We start from the raw sequence: 14,451 nt of genomic DNA, 5'->3' as shown, positions 1-14,451 counted from the left end.
ATGTAACACTCACCCGCTCATCATCAGAAAGTCTTTTAGTGATATGAATGGCACTTCTTCGAGATCGTCTTGGATGGCTTTTATGTCTGAATAGGTAGTGATTTTTGAGTGATCCAATCTATAAGACAGAGGCGTGCTGTGAGTATGGAGAGGTATCTCCCTACCGCAAACAAAGATCAACAGTCACAACCTGATGGAATGTCTTCTGCTTGAAAGCAAAGAGCAAGAAACTACGTTTAAATATGTTAATCTGAACTGGAACACCCTTCAAGTAAGAAGCGCTTGTCACAGCCTGCACGCTGCTGGAAGGGTTGGGGGGAATCATTTCATTTAACCTCCTTAAATCGCACTCATTACTACGACAGTGCTCAGCAAAGTAGCGCTACTCCTGTAGCAGCAACCGGAGCAAACAGAGGTGTCCTGGCAGAGCCGCGTCCCGGCCGGAGGTCAGGTTATGCATTTAGCCGCATTCCCCGAATTGCGGCCCCTTTGCCGTGCCCGGGGGCTTTGTGCCTCGGGGGTCTCACGAGGGGTCGCGGCGCTTGGAGCCGGCACCCCGCGGGCATTTTGGCTGGCAGCGCGCAGGGGCCGGGCCAGCCCCGGTGCCCTTCACTCCGCGGGGACTTCGTGGGGTCGGCACCGGGGAACCGAGGGCTTGGGGAGCCCGGACCGGGGGTCTCGCCCGGAGCCGCCCGTGCGGAGGGCGCGACCGCCAGAGGGGTGAGCACGGCGAGTGGGCGAGGAGGGGGCGAGGACGGGGAAGAGGAGGGGAGTTGGGGAGGGGGTCGCCGGCGCCCCCCCGCCCCGCTCGCAGCCGGCCCCGGGATGCCGCGGTGGGAACAGGCGCTGCCTGCGGACCCCCGCCCGGCGCCGGGACGGAGCCGCCACCTCTACGCGGTTACTCATCCCTGACAACGCTGACGTCACGGCATCCCAAAAAAAAAAAAAAAAAAAAAAACCAAAAAAAAAAAAACACAAGCGACGGGGGGTGGGGGCAAGGAGCCCCTCGTGCTGGGGTGGGGCGGGGGAGCCGTCCGCAGCCCCGCTCCGTGCGCGGCTGGGGGGGTCCTCGGCGGGGCAACTCCCCGAAATGGGGTAGAGGCGGTGTGTGTATGGGGTAAAGGGGCATGGGGGGTGTGTGCAGGGTAAAAGGGTGCGTGTGCGTGTGTATGGGGTTAAGGGGTGTGTACGGGGTAAAGGGGTGCGCGTGCACGCAAAGGGATGTGTGCGCATGGGATGCGCGCCCCGCGCCCGCTCCGCCGCCCGTACCTGCCCCACGAGGTCGTAGCCCAGCTCCTCGGCGATGTCCCTGGCGGCGTCGGGGCCCGCCGGGACCTCGGCCGCCCACTCGTTGAGGAATTGCCGCCCGGCGCCGCCGCCGCGGGGCAGGCAGCAGGCGGCCAGCAGCGCCAGGGCCGCGCAGCGCCCGCACCAGCGGAGCCCGTCCATGGCCGCAGCGGGCCGGCGTTGCTAGGCGAGAGCCTCGGAGGGGCGGCGGGGCTCGGATCGGCTCGGATCGGCGCGGCACGGCACGGCTCGGCACGGCTCGGCGCGGCGCGGCGCGGCACGGATGGGTGCTGCGCGGCTGCCCGGCTCCGCGCGGCCGCCCAGACCCCCTCGGTCTCCGGAATGGAAATGAGCGTTTTGCACGTCAAAACGACGACAGACATCCTGACGTCAAAGTCTACCTGGCCCCCGGGCCGGGAGGGTGCTTCCCCGAGGGAGGGGGGGGGGCGGGGGGCGGGCGGCTCCGTCGGGGCTCCCGCCCCCTCCACGCGGAGGGAGGCGAGGGGCGCGCGGCCGTGCCCGCGGCTCGCCCCCGGGGCGGTGGGAGCGAAGGTGGCGCCGTCCCCCGTCGGCGACACCCCTCCGCCGGGCCCTCGGGTGTCGCTGGGAGGAGCCGCGGCGTCGGTGCGAGCTGGGAGGGTGGAACATTTCTCGTCCTTTTTTTACTTCTTTCGGGTAACCAACTAGCCGGACCCGCCGCGCGGTAACGCCTGATGAACGCGCACCTCCAGCCGGGCGCTGCCGCCCGCTGCCCTGACGTAGCAGGTGCCCTCACCCCAAAATGCTGTCGCTCGAAAATAATCATTAACCAAACTTTTTGTCGCACCCGGAGGAGGTCTTCGGGTTGCTGTTTCTCAGCAAATTCCGGGCTTTGCTAAATACTCATTTAATTCTGTAATTTCATTTTCCGTGGGTGACTACCCAGCTCCTTCTGTTTTATTTAGCTTTCCTACTGCCCTCTCGTTGTCTTTTCTCTCCTCACGTCAGAAAAGTTCTCTAAAGATTTCCTAGTATTCCCTGAACGTTCTTGCTTCTACCTCTGAAACTGAACCTTTTAGCAGTTTCAGTTTATAGTTAACTCTATTTAAATGCTTCCTTATTCCAGCTGTTGAACTGGACATTTTAAATGTCGGTGTTGTGCTCTCTCTTTGTTATAGTGTGGCCAACATGCCTGCCTACTCTTCACTAGCTTTTAACATAGGAAGATGATGGAAAACATAAATGCAAAACAATGAGGAGTGGAAAATATGGCAATTGTACAAAGCCAGCCTTTGAGGAAATAGATGAAAACTCAGCCTTGGAAATCGTTGTACCAGGACAGGTACAGATCCGAGAGCCTCGTGAGGACTCCTGTGTTCCCATAGGGATCAGGGGGTTGTTACCATTGCAGCTCAACTATTGGGCATTACATTTACAGGGGCTCAAAAGAACAAGAGTTTGAATGGATCGAGGGAGGGGGGGAGAAGGATGAGTGTCTTAGGTATACCAGAAGCACCTGTAATATTTTGATAAATATCAGTATACAACCTAGCTACCAATAAAATGACACTACAACACTATCCTGATATTCACCAATGCTAACTTTCAGAGACATGGTGAGGACATTCCAGGGTTTGTCAAAGTCAAGCCAGGGGCTAGGGTGTGTTTTCTGTTCAATTTAATTTATTGCATTCGATACATGATTTCCTCAGTGTTTACTGCCAAAAATGTATTTTCTTCACTTTCCTGGACGGATGCCTTGAATATCCCTCTGTTCCATTTTTAGCACTGTTTCTGAGGCTTCCTTTCAATGTGGTTGTTTTGGCAAACAGTTTCTGGGGCCATGCAGATTTTTCCTCTGTTGGTTTTATCAGTACTGTTCTGCTCAGAACACAAAGGGCTTTTTACCTTTCAATTCATGTCATGGAGATTGTACTTTGGTTTACATTTTACATTCGGTATTGAGCAACTCTGCAGAAATATCTCCATGCAGAAATGAAACAAAAGACATGTATATGTATAGTGACAGTTTATATTCCCAAGTCTTAAGAGGTGTGTAGAACATTTACATCCCTAAGACTGTCTTGTAGATCTCCATTCTCTTTTCTAAAGTCTTAGTTTATTCCAATGTGTTTATTTATGGGGATAACATTTTGTTCAGGACTTAGGTTAGATGGCCTGTGTACAAGGTCCTGAGCTCTGATAGAAAATGATCTATGCGCTATACAAACTTGGTTATCCTATCCATTAATGAAGGATGCTGTGCAACCCACTGCATTCCCGTCTAATAATAGCACAATGGAAAAGAACAGCTTGCTCAGCAGCATCAGGTGGAGTCAATGATAATTGTTTCATGGTCCATAAGCACTTCACATTTGTTGTTTATCAGTGAAGGATTTATTTAGTGCACCTAATGGTATTCTGCCTAAGTGTAAGCTCAGAAACAAACACAAGACCAACTATAAAAAGACGATTTCTACTGTATAACTTCAGTTTAGCGTGGTATTCAACACAGACTTCCTCCTATGTAGGGGAAATAGGTTCTGAGAAGGATTTATTTTCTTCTTGTGGAGAAAGGTTGGTAAAGAAATGTTTGGGTTTGTTTTTAGTGTGTGATATTTGATTGGGAATCATTAAATTTCCCAACTGGAAGCGTCTTGTTATGGCCCAAGTGCAAAACGTTCACCTGAGCAAAGATACAATGTCTGTATTATGCTAGCCCATGAAGAGTTGTACCTATTGAAGGACAAGCAATAAATCCCCCCAGTCCTGATTTTCATATAACATGAGTGTAAATCAGCAGTTATTCTATTTTTATTTTTATTTTTAATTATATGACAGCAGTGTAAATTAACTCAAAATCAGGACCCAAGGCCAAGTGTTCTGAAGTCTTGAATTGCTTCAGCAATTATAAATACAAATCTTCATCTGTTTATGTTCCAGATTCCTCCCCTTCAGCACACTTACCTCACAGGGATATTTTGAAGAACTTCTGTTGAGGTTTTGTAGCTTCCTCCAGGATATTTGGAGAAGGTGTTATTGGAAGTGTCCTCGTACACCCCACATGAGACGTTAGCCCCATTATAACCACAGACACTATTTCAACTCTCTTGTGCCTAGGAACTTAACTGTTTTTTTTTGTTTGTTTTTCTTCCTCCTTGTCAAGATGCTTCTATAAGTTCTAAGTTATAGCTGTATTTTTTGTACTCTGATTTCTGATCCTTCAAATATACATGCACAAAAAAGGGAGACAGACTGGTTTTGAAAAGCCAAGCGCTTACACACAACATCCTATTCCCTTGCTCGTTAGTAGGGCTGAAATATTGAAAACTGGTAGTTCATATTCAAGCTTCAAGACTATGTTTTTGAGCCCAGCTTGCTGCAGTTTTGAGCCCAGCTGGGCTTTCTGCAGAAAAAAATAATAATCATGAAGCTTCAGGGGAACTGCATCATTTTATCATCTTAATATTTCAAAAGAATATTGTTGATGAAGAATGGTGTTATGCAATCACTTTTCATTTTGAATCAGTTACATGATAAAGCCAGAAAGCAAAGTCATTTCTGATGTCACTTCACAAAGCTGACCCATTTGATTTTGCAGGATGAAGCTAAGAACCACGACATGCTGGGAGCCACCCAGCTGGAGAGCAGCCTGGCAGAAAATGACCTGGGTTCCTGGTGGACACCAAGCTGAACACAAGCCAGCAATGTGCAGCACAGAAGGCTGATGGTGCGCTGGGCTGCAGTAGGTAATGAAATTGCCAGCAGATCAAGGGAGGCTATCCTGTTCCTCTGCTCAGTGCAGGAGAGGCTGCACCTCAAGTGGTGGGACCTGTTCTGGTCTCCCCAGTACATAAGAGACATGGACATACTGGAGAGAGTCCGATGTAGGGCAACCAAGATGCTCGGTGGGCTGGAGCACCTCTTCTGTGAGGAAAGGCTGAGAGAGCTGGGGCTGTTCAGCCTGAAGAAGAGAAGGCTCTGGGGCGATCATATTCATGTGTACAAACACCTGAATGGAGGGTGCAAAGAGGACGGAGCCAGGGTCTTCTGAGTGGTGCCCAGTGCCAGGACGAGAGGCAGAGGGCACAAACTGGAGCACAGGAGGTTCCCCCTGAACACCAGGCAGCGCTTCTGTGCTGTGCGGGTGATGGAGCAGTGGCACAGGCTGCCCGGAGAGGTTGTGGAGTCTCCTTGGAGATCTTCAAAAGCCTCCTGGACGTGGTGCTGGGCACCATGCTGTGGGTGGCCCTGCTGGAGCAGGGGTGGGACCAGATAGACCCAGAGGGCATTGCCAACCTCAGCCATTCTAGTATTCTTGGAGATTTTGGCTCCTTATATAATTTTCTTTCAACATGTGAACTTAACTAGGTTAAAATATGGGTAGTTCTCCATGGGTAAACTGTAAGCCTTCAATGCAGTAAGTTAGAAAAGTCATGTATAAGAAACAGGTGGAACACGTCCTGAAGGTGTTGCTGCTTCTCTGCATTCTGCTGCTGAGTTGAGGATGAAATACAGGACCACAGCTCACTACTAGAGAGGCCTACAGTGACCAACAGCCCAAACAGTGGCCTGTCCACAGCAAGCCTTGTTCTGAAGGAAATCGTGATGCCAATGCAGAGACGCTTGTTTGGAGGGAAGAGGTTAATGCATAAGGATCAAAGATCATCCCAATTTGAGTTAAAGTGTTTTGACTGCTTCATGTATTACAAGCTTTCGTCATCTAAGAGTGGCTTTTCAGGCTGCCATTGAGCGGCTCCAGGGCCAGGCTTGCTGCCAAATTTGCAGAATTCCTCTGACTTTCACCCTGACCGCTGAGGAACTGCTCTGTGATATCATCCGTTAGGAACAATGCCTTCTACCTCCTTCTGTCTCTCATTCAAGTGCATTAACCTAGAAGAACAATCCCTTGTAAATTGCGTTCTATAGAAAGTGGCTGCTGGTATTTCTACCTGCATCTCATTACAAAATCCTGTCTGTTGTTAATGCTGCAAGGTCACTAGATCTTAGACAGCTATTGGGAGCTGAACAGTTCTGCAAAATAAAACATCAGGCTGTAAAGTATAAAAACAATCCAACATGCAAGTGTCCATATTATTCTATTGAATATTTGAAAGATCCAATTTGAGGAGTTTAACAACATTCAGTGGCATTTTGTGTTATATTTAGCTTTAACTTGCTAAGTCAGAGGACCGAATTTGAAAATGACAATTGCTGGAAACACAGTTTGATGGCCAAAGTGGATGTGGTAGCTGGTGTAGCTTAATTATTTAAATACTAAAGAGTGCTGTGCCACTCGTATTCAATTTGGCTCTAGACCAAAGAATACTCTTGAACCACACTCTTTTTCGGTAACACTATTTCTTCTTCTGCGGGAGCCAATGCTACAAAGTAATTGAAGGATAACATAAAAGAAGCCATATGTGTAGGCAATCGCAAAGAATATGGGAAACACCTGTTTTTCCTTCAATTACTGCCTGCAAACTAGTGGGGCATGTTTATTTTGGGGGCATTACATTTGCTTGGGTAATAGCGCATGACACATTTTCAGTTTTACTGCAGACGAACACTGAGAACAGCTAATCATATCTGTTCAAATGAAATGCAAACATGCCCTCCCAGCCATACGTGCAGTTAAACAGGGGACTAATGACACCACGCATTACCCGCTGCGTGCACTTATGCAAGCAGGAAGCAGTTGGTGAACAACCGTCCATTTGTAGAAACCTGGCTAATTTTGTTTACTCTATGTCTCTAACTAATCCAAGCAAAAAGCCTGGAAAATGCACAGGCAGACCTGTAGGAGACACAGAAAAGCCCAGAAAAACAGCAATAATATGAATATTTGAAAGAGACAAAGAAAACCCCAAATTATTCTTCTGGCAATAGAAAGAAGCAGTTGCAAGTTCATACCCTGTTAGTAATCCAGATAACAGAGATGATCAGAAAAAGGGAAATATTTTAGGAAAATATTTTATTAATTTCACCTAAATGGATATAAATCCCTTCATTTTTAAATTCTACTTTTGGGGGAGGTATACCTTTAACAATGTTTTACTTCCAGTAAGGGACTTAATTGTCCTCACTTGCAAGATCTGCAATAAATCCCTAACTGAAGGCCAACACATTCATACGTTGTTGAGATGTTTTAATAACAATATAAATAATATTCAGTGTTGGTAAAAACATTGCTGAGAACTCTAAATCATTATTCTCACTGCACATTTAATTTAAAGGGGCCAGTTCTGTAGAAGTCTTGTTGGAAGACTAACTACATTGATTAATTAATTTAAAATGGCTGTTATACAGGGTTCTTCATGTTCCATTTCAAATGTGCTGTAAAAGGGAAAAGACAGGAAAGAACAGAGCATGAAAGCACGAGATAAGAGAACAAATACATAGGTAAGCTGATTAAAGCACATTCAGGATTTAGAAGCTATATAGAGAAAAAGCCTATCGGTTTCTTCTGTCTTGGTAACTTAATTTGTAAGCAATTTCATATATGATATTTGAGTAAGTATCAATAAGTGACAACAAGCAATGATTTTAGGTTAAAAATTCAAAAAAGTTTTGTGTGAGAAAAGCTAGTCTCACTGAAATGAACTATGAGAAACTAACTTACAAGTTCTTCTTGTCAAAATCAGTACTAGGCCCAGAGTTTACCGAAAAAAAAGGGTAAGTAAGAAAGATGTCTTTTAGACACACTTCCTACGATGTTTCGGCGGCAGGTAAGAGCTGCTGTTACATGGCCAGCTCTTCCAGAGAGGGAGGGCAGTGCCCATCACCTACCTGCTCACACCTGCTTGTTATTAAGCTGGAGCAGCTGAACGCCAGGGGTGTGGAAGCAAGCCATTCTCACCACTTAGATCCCACCACATCGCTGTGTGTCCCACACACCCAGGCCCTGATGCCAGCCCCGCTTGTCCTGGCACCTGGCTGCCCTGTGGAGGCCATGCCAGTGCCCGAGGTCACCCTCACAGGAGAGGCACCTGGCTCTCCAGAAAACTTGCAAAGAATCAGGCTGGTTTGTTCAAACAGGGCAAATTCCTCTCTGGCCTTCCTTGTTTCCGTTTGAAACACTTAACTCAGGCTTGGATTAGGTCAATGAAGAATAAATCTAAATCTAACCATTCTTAATCTGGAATCAAACTGCCCACGTGTTGCTTTGACCAACTTAGCCAAAGCAGCCCCAGACTGCGGATAGGCGAGGCTTGTGCCTGCCCTCTGCTCCTCCTCAGGGCAGCCTTCAGATGCCTGTGCTATCTGACCGTATTGCCGAGTGACATTAAGCCACACAGACTGCTTCTGGCCGCTTTCAAGGGCTACCTGTCTAATAGGTCAAATGCTGATTTATATCAAACGAATAGCTGGAAAGGTACTGCAGTGTGAGTTACTAGAACAGCACTCGCTGCTGGAAAAGAGTTTTAGAACATTGTTTGAGCTGAGGTTCTGCTATGATAAAGCAATGGCATTTCAAAGCACATTAATCAGCCATGACCAAAGGGACAGTGGGGGCCAGCAGGGCATGGGGACGGCACCAGGAAAAGGGAGGGAAGGCAGCAGCATGCACGGGGCTGTGCCAGCTCTGGTTTGAATCACACCGAGACTTTTTCTATGCTATATTTAATCTGTTTTATTGTTTTTTATTTCACCACCCGCAGGAGCCCTGCTAGAAGCGCCGGGGGGTCGGCCTCTTGCAGGGCTGGGGAGAGTCTTGGGCACTGCTCGCCCGGGTGCGCTTCCTGGGGCGCCGGGACCCCCGAGTCGAGCGGTGAGGAGTGGAGGGTCTGCGCCTGCAGGCCCGGGCAGAGGGACCTGCTGCTGCCTCCTGCCCCAGCTCTTCACGGGGCTCTTCCTGCTCCCTGGGGCTGTCTGCAGCTGGGACTTCGCCAGGACCCCCATGCTGGAAAGCGCTGGATGTGCCGGGGATCTGGTTCGTGTCAGGGTCTGCAGAGCTGCTGGAGGGCGCGGGGCTGGTACTGAAGGCTCCCTGCGCTGGAGCAGCGTGCCCAGAAGCAGCTGCAGGTCTGACCTCCTGCGCCCTGGCAGGGCGGCTGCTCTCGAGGCCCAGCAGCCTCCGTGCGTCCTCGCCGCAGAGAGCCACGATGGTGCCGACGAGCCCGTCGATGAGCGGCACGGTGAGGGGCCCCAAGGCGGGCTGTGTGTGCTGAATGATGGCGTCCCTGTCCAGCCCCATCACACACAGGGAGTGCAGGAGGAAGCTCTCTGCAGCTCTCGCCTGCCACCAGCGTGTCCCATAGATGGCTGAGAGCTGGCGGCGAAGCCAGGGCAGCACAGGGTCGAGGATGTCCCTGCGCTCCCTGAACAGCACGGCCCAGTCCTCGGGCAGGAGGCCGCCCACAGCAGCGCGGGGATCGGGCTCCGCATCCCTCTCCTCGGCTGGCACAGAGGACGCAGCCGGCGCTGCAGGGCTGTGGGGGGCGGTGGCGCTGCCTGCCTGGAAGCCAACAGGTACGGGCACTGCGGGAGGGGAGACGATGCATTCCAGGTAGTCTTCGTCTCCCCGCACGGAAACCTTGATGGTCCTCATGCCCGTCCTGCAGAGTGGGCAGCTCGCCTTCAGTTTTGCCCAGCGCTGGATGCAGCCCAGGCAGAACCGGTGGTTACACGGTGTCGCGTAGGCCACGTCCTTTCGCCCCTCCCGGCACACGGGACACGTCCACGCCTCCTCCGTGGCCATGATCTTCTCGTTAAGGTGCGCTGGGGAGAGCTGATGGTGACGAGCTGCTCCCCTGCACCGGCACTGCAGCAGCGGGTATCGCGCACGCTGCGAGGAAGAGAGAAGGTCACTGGCTGTGCCCCGGCCCCTCAGCAGGAACCCCCCCGGCCCCAGCCCCACGGCTGGGTGGTCCCACGTCCCCCGCGGGCCGCCCCGGGGCACGTGTCCCCACACAGCTCACCTGCGCTGCTGCAAGTGCTCCTCACAGGGCCCCGGCTGCCTGAGCCAGGCAGGGCCGGGGAAACACAGGCACTGCCTGCGGGGACGGGCACTGAGAACAGCTGCCGACGGCCCCACAGCACAGCTCCAACAAATCCTTGCTCGGCGCTCCAAGCCTCGCACAAACGCTCAGCGGGAGTCCAGGCACGAGCCAGGCTGGGGCGGGCTCTGCCTGCGCCCCAATATGAGCAGCGAGGGCCGTGAAGTCACAGTCCGTTGCTGGCTGACCTCAGAGCCCATCGCTCTGGGTGACCTCAGAGCCCATCGCTGGGTGAAGTCACAACCTGCTGCGTTGCCCCGGCCCGCAGCGCTCAGCCCAGCAGGGCCATGGCCAGCACCAGCACCGTGCCTCTGCATGCCCACTGGCTCTGCCACGAAGCTGCTGCCTGCTCCCTCCCCTCGTCCTTTGTCTTCTGCTCCATGTTGGTGCTTCCCAGCAGCCACCCAGGCCTGGGCCCGGTCTTACCAGTGCTCCAGCAGGTGCCCTCGTGCCTCCTACTGTCCAGTCCAAAACACCATCTGAACTTCCAAAAAGAGTTTCCAAAGTTTCAAGACACAACAAATAATTTCTTCCCCACATATATACTTTTTGTATATTGTCGGACAGCACTCCAGCAGGTGACCTCGTACCTTTACCTCGTGGTTGCCAGGGTGGGACTGGCTCAAGCAATGATTTGTTAGTATTGTAGTAATATCAGCACTGCGTATCTGTCATCCCCCTTGACATCAGAAGAAAAATATTGTGCCTTAACGTTGGAAAACCTCGAGTGTGGGGGATGTGAAGAGGTGCAAAAACAGCCATAGGAATAAGAAAAGAAGAGGGGGGAATTGTAGGAATTAGTGTTGTGTTTTTGCAATGGAAAATTCTTCTAACCTTGCATATTCAGGAGTGATTGCACAGTCATAACAGTGGGGGGTTCGTTACACAGATAAGGGCACAAGGGAAGGTCCCAAAGTCCCAAAATAAGGAGGGTGGCCATGAAAAACAAGCAGTCGCAGAATCATCAAGAACAGGATGCTACGAAATCACGGGCCCTTCTGGCTCAAAAAAAAAAAAAAAAAAAAAACAAACAAACAAACAAAAAAACTATGGTGGTCAAATAAAACAAAATTGTACATTCAGGGCATATTAAGAAGCGTTGAGTAGGGACGCCTACCATTGCAATTGCAAGTAAAAAACGCTTCTTCTCTGAGATCTTCTGTACTTATCCAGCAATTAACACAGCTGAGGTTTTTGGCAGATCATGCCTGACAAATCTGGTGGCCTTCTACAATGAGGTTACAGAGCTGGTGGATAGGGGAAGAGCAACTGTCCTCTACCTGGATTTTTGCAAGGCATTTGACACAGTCCTGCACTATATCCATGTCTCTAAGTTGGAGATTAGGTGAGCTAGAAAGAAGAACCTCTCTACTCTGATGGAGGGTGAGGCCCAGGCCCAGGCTGCCCAGAGGAGCTGTGGCTGCCCCATCCCTGGCAGTGCCCGAGGCCAGGCTGGATGGGGCTGGGGGCAGCCTGGGCTGCTGGGAGGTGTCATGAGAAATGAGATGATAGCTTCCGTTAGCAACATTTTTTATAAATAAATTATTTCCAAAATATTGTTAGGAGATATGGTCCACTAACACTTTTTTTTTTTTTTTAATCAGAAATCTCACTTCACTTTTCTTATTCCCTTCAGTAGTAATTTTATTTTTCACACCTAACACATTCTGAAGTTAGTCGGCATCTGTAATTTTCTAATGCCACCTTCATTCATAATAGAGCTTTGAAGTGACCTGTTCATCCACAGGAATCTGGAGATGAAATTTCAAGCGTCTGAAGAATACTGCTTCAGCATATGCTGAGTGCAGAGCAGCTGACATTTCCCTGAAAGTTACTTACAAGCAGCACTAATTATCATATTTTTCTGAAATTATATGAGTGGCGTCAATGCAAATAAAAAAATTAAGACAATCTGGATAAGAAGGTTTTGATGGAAATGTCAAACAGAGCTAACAGCTGTAGAAGTTAAGGTCACAGAAAAAGGGGGCATATAAGCTAAATTCCTTCTGACAGTCTTCCTGGTGCAACAATGCTGAGTATCATAGATGAGAAGAGGTTTCCAACTCTAAAAATAAAATCAAACAAGGGCATCATGAGCGCACAGTTCAGCAGCAGCCATGGCACTTTTCTTGATCTCCCTAAAATTTCAACTGGAAAGATTCAGGCCACTGCCTTTCATATATTGTTTAAATTGAAAGCCTCAAAACAAGCAGCCAACAAGTGTTTTGACATAAAAATCTTGCCTTAAGGGGTTCTGCTCCTTCACATTTTTTTTATCTTCTTTCCTACTTCTGTGTTGTTTTCAAGCTCTTATAAATATAGAAGTGTTGAGTCCTCTCAGAAAGAGCCAGAGTGCAATCTTGATTCTTATCTGTTTCAGATCAAAGGAAAGAGAAAAAGAAGAAATAGGAGAACAGCTCAGAGAGAGCACAATGGGGAGTTTAAAATGAGAAACAAACAGTGGGATCAAGCACCTCCTTTTGTTAGAGGAGCGCAGCAGATACAAAACAGGCTGGCAATTACGCAACTGCCTCAAGAAGGAACTGCAGGAGACCTCTAACCTGGAACTGACCTAGCCCCACAACACCAATGCTGGTAATGAGTAGCAAATAACTCCATGGCAGCCCCTGCAGCATAGCCCAGAAATGAGAAACGAGCACAGCTCGGCGAGGTGAAGGACCACACACCCCCCTCAAAACCTGCCCACCTCCCTGCTGCACCTGGAGCCAGCCACGTGCCCCAGAAGCTAGGCGGGGGGGGGTCTGGCTCAGGTGCCCCTGTTCTCTCCTCTGGAGCATAGACCCACACCAGCAGCTGCTCCTGAGGCCACCCGAGAAATAAAAGAGCACGACTGCTATCAAAGTGACACAACTGCAAATTTCCCTGGTTTTAGATTACCATTTTCCTTTGTTTAGGGCAAATACACATTTAGAAGAACAAATAAAAACCACATTCATCTTTTTCCATGAAATGAGGCCTACACGATCAAAGACAGAGATGAGACTCAACCTCTGTAAAACATTTTTCCTCTTGCCTTCGTTACAGCTTAAAGAAGACTTTTAAAGGATCCTATACGTTACAATGGACATGTACTTAAATAGGATCAAAACTGAACTGGTGTTTTGGCAAAGCAATCTCTATATTAATAGCCTACGTATGCAACCAGACATCTATTTTCTGTGGTTCTCGAGCGCATCTGTTTATTGTGACACAAGGAAGAAGGAGCTTTAGTGACCTAGGTTATCATGGTCGTCTCAAAAGCTGGATCTCTGACTCGCTCTCCCTTTACAAAGAGCCGTAGCAGTAAGATATATTAATAGGCTTAGAACATGTTATCCTGCCTCTTCTCCATGGCTTTGACTGCATAATCAGCAGGGAAAATTTACAGGGATCCTTGTCCATGTACATGCAAAGTCCAGCATTTCACTGAGAGACAATTTTACTGGACATTTAATCCAAGACATTCAGCCTGGCCCTGGAGCAATACACATTCCCTGGTGCCAGCTCTGTGACAGGGAGACCAGGGCAGGTGGATAGCAAGCCACAGTGCCTAAAACTGCAACAGCAAGGTTTGCAAGGTCTTTGCCAATTATTTACCTCAATGAGAAGTGAACCTCAGGGTAAATGCAAAGGAGTGGTGGAATTTATGCTAATGACATGTCCATGCCTTTCTGCAAACAAAATTGTCCCTTAACACTTTTAGTAGGTACCAATCCTTTTTTTTCCAAACTCCTGATGGAATTTACTGCTGCTGTTTCACAGACATATGTTCACTTTTGTTCAGTATTGGCAAAGTGCACTGTGGAGAACGAGATTTAAAAGCTCTCAACAATGGTGACTGTCCTTATCAGTTTATATCTCATCCACCTTGTCCTCCTCTTGGAGGGCAGAGATAGTTTGCTTTAAGAGGAAACAATAAGAACAATTTAAGTAAGCTATTTCAGTGCTTGAAAGCTGACTTAAAATGGATAAGAGGAATGCAAACCACTCTGAATTTTCATTTTAACTCATTGTCTGGATAGAACCAAGGCCCAAATTTTGGGAGGCCTACACATTGTCCAACTTGCTACATGATCTTTGGCAAGTCACAAGATCTCCCTCTCTCTCCCTGTTCGTAAGAATGAATAGCGATTCTGGATCTTTATTGCAAAGAGTAAGCTGATGAACCATGCTGCGTATTAATGCT

The 14,451-nt window shown here is 49.0% G+C and overlaps 2 protein-coding genes across 2 annotated transcripts in view; both read right to left on the bottom strand.

Moving 5' to 3' along the window:
* Positions 1 to 1,572, bottom strand: part of PCSK1 (proprotein convertase subtilisin/kexin type 1) — a 30,046-nt gene extending 28,474 nt beyond the window's left edge. The window contains exons 1-2 of the mRNA XM_048054738.2: positions 1,270 to 1,572; positions 14 to 118 (exon numbers count right to left, since the gene is read on the bottom strand). Of these exons, the coding sequence (XP_047910695.2) occupies positions 14 to 118; positions 1,270 to 1,449 (285 nt within the window). The 5' untranslated portion in view covers positions 1,450 to 1,572. The remainder of the gene's footprint in view (positions 1 to 13; positions 119 to 1,269) is intronic.
* A 6,868-nt stretch (positions 1,573 to 8,440) lies between these two features.
* LOC136789117 (E3 ubiquitin-protein ligase Topors-like) lies at positions 8,441 to 11,109 on the bottom strand. Its single transcript, XM_066988858.1, has 2 exons — positions 10,188 to 11,109; positions 8,441 to 10,054 (listed from the first exon to the last, which is right to left on the bottom strand). Exon 2 carries the CDS (start codon positions 9,965 to 9,967, stop codon positions 8,936 to 8,938), a length of 1,032 nt encoding a protein of 343 aa, XP_066844959.1. The 5' UTR covers positions 9,968 to 10,054; positions 10,188 to 11,109; the 3' UTR covers positions 8,441 to 8,935.
* Positions 11,110 to 14,451: the final 3,342 nt, after the last annotated feature.

This window comes from Anser cygnoides, chromosome Z, assembly GCF_040182565.1.
Source record: "Anser cygnoides isolate HZ-2024a breed goose chromosome Z, Taihu_goose_T2T_genome, whole genome shotgun sequence".
Taxonomy (NCBI): domain Eukaryota; kingdom Metazoa; phylum Chordata; class Aves; order Anseriformes; family Anatidae; genus Anser; species Anser cygnoides.
This window is presented reverse-complemented; position numbering and strand designations above follow the sequence as displayed.

Excerpts from the sequence above, each read along its gene's own strand:
- LOC136789117 (XM_066988858.1), bottom strand. The coding sequence starts at position 9,967 with ATGGCCACGGAGGAGGCGTGGACGTGTCCCGTGTGCCGGGAGGGGCGA.